Source organism: Squalius cephalus, assembly GCF_949319135.1.
Source record: "Squalius cephalus genome assembly, chromosome: 6".
In the NCBI taxonomy this organism is placed as follows: domain Eukaryota; kingdom Metazoa; phylum Chordata; class Actinopteri; order Cypriniformes; family Leuciscidae; genus Squalius; species Squalius cephalus.
The window spans coordinates 7,315,911-7,323,900 of NC_137127.1; the positions used below are offsets into that span (position 1 = coordinate 7,315,911).

At 35.7% G+C, this 7,990-nt stretch overlaps 1 protein-coding gene across 2 annotated transcripts in view; it reads left to right on the forward strand.

The window, feature by feature from the left end:
* slco3a1a (solute carrier organic anion transporter family member 3A1a) overlaps positions 1 to 7,990 on the forward strand; it is an 86,353-nt gene that overhangs the window by 29,230 nt on the left and 49,133 nt on the right. For both annotated transcript variants that reach the window (XM_079874803.1, XM_079874802.1), the window contains one exon: positions 3,447 to 3,885. In XM_079874803.1, coding sequence (XP_079730929.1) covers positions 3,612 to 3,885 — 274 coding nt within the window. In that variant the 5' untranslated portion in view covers positions 3,447 to 3,611. The remainder of the gene's footprint in view (positions 1 to 3,446; positions 3,886 to 7,990) is intronic.

A 7,990-nucleotide genomic window follows, 5' to 3' on the forward strand; every position in this document is an offset into this window, starting at 1 on the left:
AATGAGTCCAATACCGATACTTTCATTTTTAGTATTAGCATTTAGTATCGATACTTGTAGTTTCAATGCATTTTTAAGTGGTCTGAGAAACCAAAAGAATGATTTGGCTTAGCAAATAGATATTACCTTCAGTTATTTTCATGCCTAATTATGCATTGTAGGAAATGTTTGATAGGAGCTGCTGTTACTTTCATTATTCATATCATTTTTATCTTTAATTTAATAGCAGCACGGTGAATATTTACCGCTGGAGTTGCTCCAGCGGGGCTCAACCAGTCAAGAGCAGTGAGTGATTTTCTCTTTGTCTTTTGTTGTTAAGATTAACATTGAGGACAAAGGTAACAGAAGGTTTATTTGGCTGCTGTCACTTTAAGAGCTGCGCATATCCAACATACTGTTGCACATGTGTTTTCCTTTCAACTGTTTACGTTCACTTATGACAAAACCTACTATGTTTCACAAGGATACTTGTCTATACAGGCATTAAGACATAATTTTGTGTGAATTTGTCCACATGTAAGAGAACTCGGTTCAATAGGCTGTTCACTCTAGAAGCAGCTTCTGGGCGCTACAGTTTCGTTCATATTTTATTATGACACACACAGTATATTAAGACAGAGCTTATATAGTGGTCTCCTCTAACCCTTTTTGTTAGAAAGATATTCAAAATGTAAAGCATGATTATGGACTATGGCCAAGTAATGATATTCAAAATGTGTCCACAGTATATGAACAGTATTTTGTTTCTTGCAGTTTATCTAGGCTAAGTCATACTGTATACCAGCTGTTTAACAGTGAGTGTGATGTATTTTGCATGTTTCATATTACTAACTGAAACACAAGACAACTTTTAAGTCAGGCTTGTAGTGGACTGCAAATGTGTCACGAACATCAGTTGTACACAAAACAGAGTGGTCTGTTAGACTGTCCAAGGTTTCCAATTAAATTGCACCAGGCTAACTACAGGAAACTGAGTTAGAGCAAATCGAATTAGCAGAGAGTTATGACAGCAACATCACTGCTCTATGTATAAGGCTCACATTAAACTCGTTATTCACATCAGGCATTTTAACTGTTAAGGAATATCTTCCTCTGGACAGAATGTTACAGTTTTATGCTATACAGATAATTTGGTAACAGAAATTGTGCTTTACACAGTTCAATCCATTCGTTGAACTGTGTTAATCAGAAGTTCAATTATTCACAAAGAGGTCTATAAATAACACTGGATAGACTGGTAAAGACAACCATCAAGCACATTTACAGTGGATGCTATCTTAATTGGACAAATGTGTTAATTGAATGTACATTCTTCATCTTTTTACATGGCTAGTTACCAAATAAATACATTTATGAAAAAGGAATAAATGAACCGTAAAAAAAAATATTTTAGCTGTAAATTGTCTTAAGGCTTTAGCTAATGACAACAAAAATGGCAACATTTAGCTATCTAACATCCGTTGATATACAGTAGGAGAAAGGAGAAAGCATTGTTGTTTCCATGGACAACATAGTGAATATTGTCTTATCCATCAAATTGAAATGATCTCTCCAGTCAAAGGAATCTGTCGTGCAGCAAGGGGAGATTTGCAAAGACCAGTATGTGCAGCATCTGAGAGAGGCCTGGAGTTGGCTCGCTCTAGAGGAATAGGATTATAGTAAAGAGCGTGGCCTCAGTAACATGCTCTTTTCACAGCCATGGCATATTTGTTGCCCCAGCTCAAAGCTGCTTCATTAAAGTCCTGTGGTTCCTCTTCAAGGCTGCCTGGTGGCATTATTTCCCTTCCACCAGCTATTTCTGTCATAGGCCTTGATAATTAATGTGTGACAAGTAGCATGTCGATGATTGAAAGAATTGGTCAAAACAATTGTTTTACTGTGTCGTTAGTTCTCTTCTTTGACATGGGTTTAATATCCTTTTATTCCACCCTTGTTGGAATAGCTGTGTTTGGTTTGATTTTATTACTTTAATCTGACTTGTCATTTCCATGTAGCATGCAACGTAACTGTATCTCATTTTGTGTTATCTTGTGTAAATATTAGCAAATATAAAGACAGTTTCTTCACTGATCTTTACCGCCACGTGTTACCTCTCCAAGATGACTCTCAGTTTAAATTAGATTTGTTGTTATGTTGTTTAAGGTGGAATTTGACTTCAGTACAATACCAGCCTCAGGCACACGGCGTATATATATATATATATATATATATATATCTTTTTTTTTCTTTTTTTTTTTCTTCTCTTCATCAAAGGATCCTGAAAAAAATCTAAATGAGCAGCAAATCATCCTATTAGAATAATTTCTGAAGGATCATGTGACATTGAAGACTGGAGTAATGATGCTGAAAATTCAGCTTTGCATCACAGTAATATATTACATTGTAAAATATATTAGAACAGAAAACGGTTATTTGAAATTGTACAAATATTTCACAGTATTACTGTTTTTACTGAATTTATGATCAAATAAATGCAGCCTTGGTGAGCATAAAAGACTTCTTTAAAAAAAATGCATATATATATATATATATATATATATATATATATATATATATATATATATATATATATACAGTACTGTGCAAAAGTCTTAGGCATGTTAATATCCCCACCCCAAAAATGTCCCCAAAAATGGTTTTAAGTCAGTTATTTATATCTTTTGCTGTAGTGTGTCAGTAGGAAATATCAGTTTACATTTCCAAACATTCTTTTTGCCATTAATTGTAATAATCCAGCGAGATTTCTGTATGCACAAGGAATCTGACACAGCCGGTATGATCTGATCTCACCATCATCGAGTCTGAAAACTGAGACAGCTCTCATGCTTGAAGAAACCTTCCTGCAAAGCTACAGTACTGTGAAAAGTACTGGCACTTGTGTTAAAATGCTGTAAAGTGAGAATGCTTTCAAAAATAAAATCATAAATTGAATTTATTTATGATTTAACTTCAATCAACAAATCCAAATCAATATTTGGTGTAACGACCCTTTGCGTTTAAAACGGCTTTTGTCCAGGTACACTTGCGCATAGTTTCTCAGGTAGCTTTGCAGGAAGGTTTCTTCAAGCATCTTGGAGACATTCCCGCAGTTCTTCTGGATTTAGTCTGTCTCAGCTTTTTCTGTTTCTTCATGTAATCACAGACGGACTCGATGATGGTGAGATCAGATCATACCGGCTGTTGTCAGACTCCTTGTGCATACAGAAATCTCACTGGATTATTACAATTAATGGCAAAAAGACTGTTTGGAAATATAAACTGATAGTTCCTACTGACACACTACAGCAAAAGATATGAATAACTGACTTAAAACCATTTTTGGGGACATTTTTGGGGTGGGGATATTAACATGCCTAAGACTTTTGCACAGTACTGTAAATTTACCTAAAACTCCAATATTTTCAGATTAACATTACAATAATTCTTCTGCTTTGTTTTTTTCTCAGGTGAGCGTGCTGACCACACTGGAGCGGCGCTTCAATCTTCAGAGCGCTGATGTGGGCGTCATTGCCAGCAGCTTTGAGATCGGCAACTTGGCCCTCATTCTCTTTGTTAGTTATTTTGGTGCTAAAGCCCACCGTCCTCGGTTAATTGGCTGCGGGGGCATTGTCATGGCTTTGGGAGCGCTGCTCTCCGCATTACCTGAATTCCTCACAAGTCAATACTTGATCACAGACACATGGAGCAAGGAATTGGGACGAGACGTGTGCACCAACACCTCAAAAACCGATGAAACATGTGGGAATAGAGCCAACACCAACATGATGTACCTGCTTCTGATTGGAGCCCAGGTGCTGCTGGGTATCGGTGCAACACCTGTTCAGCCCCTGGGTGTGTCCTACATAGATGATCATGTCCGAAAGAAAGACTCCTCTCTCTATATAGGTAAGTAAGCATAATGTTTCCTACGAGCTGGGGTTTTAATTCATTTAGTTTACATAGCCACAGGCATCAGTTTTTACACAAGTAAATTGCAACAGAATTATTTAAGGAAAAGCATGTATCTCCTCTAGGGCATAGTAAGTAAAAAGTAGATGATTATCAGGGTGATTTTTTTGTGGTTTCAGGCCTTCCGATGGCAAGCCAAAAACCACTGATGTATTAAAGTGGAACAGCAAATAAGAAAAGGTTGAGCTATTGTGTGCCAGAAAGCAGCATGTGCACAAAAGTCAATAAGAAAACCAAAAAAAAAGCATGTGCGTGTGTGCAAGCGTGTTTTGTTTTATATTGTTTGTGACCACAGCTTTTACAATTATGATCAGCAGGTGAGCAGCGCTGAGAGGGTTTTAAACATAATTACTTTTTATTTTGTATGTGTGGGGAAGAAGGTCATGGAAAAAGAGCTTGACGCACAATATAATGACTTCTATGGGAGCAGTATATACACATACACAGTGTTTATATAGTCTGGTTTACACTGCTGTTTGTGGTCAGTAAGAGTTTTTTTAAAGAAATTATTACTTTTGTGGCGGTAATGACTCACATTATTACAAAAAAACAAAAAAACAAACTATTTCAGATAAATGCTTCTCCTTTGACATTTCTATTCATCATGGAATCCTGAAATAAACTGTTTCACAGTTTCCACAAAAATATTAAAGGGGTGGTTGATTATGATTTCACTTTTCTAACTTTAGTTAGTGTGTAATGTTGCTGTTTGAGCATAAACAATATCTGCAAAGTTACAATGCTCAAAGGGAGATATTTGCTTTTAAAGAAATTGCTTTTTAAGGACTACAACAAACGGCTGGTAGGGACTACATGACATTCCTCCCGGGTTAGTGACATCACCAACAGTAAAATTTACATAAACCCCGCCCCCGGAACACGATTTATAGATTATCAAGACAGAATATGCTTATCAATGACTAGAAGATAACTACACATTAGAGCCCAACCGATATGGATTTTTGGGCGCCGATGCCGATACCGATAAAAAAAAGCCAGATACCGATATATCGGCCGATATTATTTATGTGTATATTATAATACAGTAGCAATATTATTTGTGTGTATTATAGTACAGTAAGTTTGGACACACTTTACAATTGGTGTGTACAAACTTTTGATGGGTACTAGAGCCCGACCGATAAAGGATTTTGAAGGCCGATACCGGTACAAATATTTGTTGGTTTTAAAATCCGATATTCCGATATATCGGACGATATTTTTTATTTTTTTTCAGAAACGCGCAACAAAACATTAACAAATTTCCCTAACATTAGTTATTTGTAGTTATTTATGAGTTTTAACTAAAATAATATGATAATGCATTTTAAAAAGAAACTTGTTTCTTTTATTGTCACAACAGAACAGAAGAACATCAAAATATATTAAAGTTCTGATAAATAAAATGTATAAAAATACAAACTTAAGATTTTTTTTTAAGACTAAACGTTTAGTCCTTTGAACAAAAACAACAATTTCACATTCAAATTGACAACAAATTCAAATTGTCATAATTTACTCTCTCAAGTTGTTTTTTTCTTCTGTTTAAAATAAGTTATTTGGATGAATGTGGGTAACCAAACAGTTGATGTACCCCAGTGACTTCCATAGTATATTTTTCTCCTTTGGAAGTCAATGGGGACCAGCTACTGTTTGGTTACCCACATTCTTCAAACTATTAATATTAGAAAAATATTAGAAGGAAATTAATACAGTTGGAACAACATTAGAGTGCCTGTAAATAATGAGATCATTTTTATTATTGGGTGAACTATCCCTTTAAGGACAAGCGGCAATGTGTTTGCAATTGCTACTGTCTCTTTAAGAGCTGAGCACGACACGTCTAATGTACACGCATTTGACAAGCAGATTTTCTCTCAATTGTGCCTTCACTTTAGACAACCGACTTTGTTTATGTAAATCTTGTGTGTATTTAACAGTATTAGCACAATAATACTCGAAAGATAACTTAGTCCAGTATCCAGGCGCTGGTAGAAAGGCTTTGTGCATGTGAGCTTCACATGTACGCGCTGAGAAACGCACACGTTAGAACAGCGCATCAGCATTTAAAATTAAATGTTTAACCGACAAAGCATTAAAGCACATGCACATTATGAACTTTTGTGAACTGCAGTGTTAACATTTTATGTGAATATAGCCTACGTCGCGTTGTTCCGCTTCACTCTCGGCTTATTTAACCGCAGCAAAACTGGACATGAGTCACGAATTTTGTCATCCTTATTTGAGTTAAGAGAACTGATAGGGATGTTCTTTTAATTGTTATTCAAGCAATGTATGTTTCGTGAGTCGTGACCAACTCACCATGAACACACTTCACCGCTGATCTCACTCGCGGTTCTCTCTGCCCGACTCTGGCTGGATCAGCAGGTTGCAGAATGTGTGGCGCGTTGAGTGTTGCCAACAGGGACGGTGTAGAGTGCCCTCTGGTGGACAAACTATACAACGCCAACACTCATAACATGGTTGAAGGGTGTTTCGTCCGTTTTTATTTTATTTTTTAAAAATATTCATTTATCGGCCGTTATAAATGCCGATACCGATAGTTTTGAAAATGCCTAATATCGGCCGATAATATCGGCCTGCCGATATATCGGTCGGGCTCTACTACACATAAACTACATAAATTCATCAACTAACCATTCAGAAACGTCCTGTTGCATTCTACATGTTGTCACTTCTTCTTGAGTCTCTCCATCATTGTCTGAATCCAGTTTGAACATAAAAGGCTAAAAAAAATGTACATTTTCAGTGCACGTCTGTGTGAGTGCAAGCTGTTGAAGCTCCGCCCCCTGTGCCGGGAGCAGCAGCTCATTTGCATTTAAAGGAACAGACACTAAACGATGCGTTTTTGCTCACCCTCAAAAAGTGACAACTTTAACATGCTATATAAAAATATCTGTAGGGTATTTTGAGCTAAAACTTCACATACACACTCTAGGGACATCAAAGACTTATTTTACATCTTGTGCATTATACCACCCCTTTAAGCAGCATAACTGTTGACAACAATAATTATAAGAAGAACTGGTATCAGCATTTGAATTATTTTTCAAAGGATCATTTTGATGCTGAATACTTGAGTAATGGCTGTCATCGCAAGAATAAATGGTACTTTAAAACATAATAAAATCTAAAAAAACAGTTACTTCAAATTTTAATAATATTTCACAATATGATTTTATTTTAGTTAAATAATATTAAAATTTAATTTAAATTTAAAATGTAATTTGTTCAAATAAATGCAGCCCGAGTGGGCATAAAACGCTTCAAAAAACATAAAAAAAAAATCTTACTGACCATGACTGAACTTTTGAACAGCAGTGTGTGTACACCACTGATCTATATAATGAATATAAATCCAGTCATTCTACAAAGATCAGTGGTGTATTCTGGGACTTGCAGTTCCAGAGAATTCTGATAGACAATCTTAGAATCTTAGTAAATTAAAAACAAGACAGAACATGATTTTAATATTGTCTTCAGAAGAAAAGCATGTGACTGTAGCTCACTTTGAAAATTTCATGTTCACAAATAATAACAAGTAACATATCTCATAGGTAAAGTGAATCTTATCAAATCACACAGATTTCGCAGAAGTCTCAAAGAAGCCGGGCCTTGGTTTGTTTCACATGCATGCATCTCAGTGATGAGGGAGAGTAGATAAGTGCTGAAATGGAAAAAGTGTCCGCTGTTTGATTCTGTGATGCATCACAGGTTCCACGTCGAAAGGGATGTGGAATTTAAAATGATAGATTTTATGGCACAGTTGAAATATATGATATGTCATTGCATTAGATGCAAAATATTAGCAAACAAACATGATCATAGCATTTTCATGTTCTGCTAATACTTGACAATCATCATTTTGAACATTTATAACTTAAACTTCACGTTCTGTGTGCTTGTTCTGTCCTGCTTTAAAACTTAATTCCTCTTGCTTTAATAGTTCGTCATGTAATTTATATAAAACATACATTTAAGTTTGACATAAAGGTCCACTTCTAATACAGTTATAGAGTGT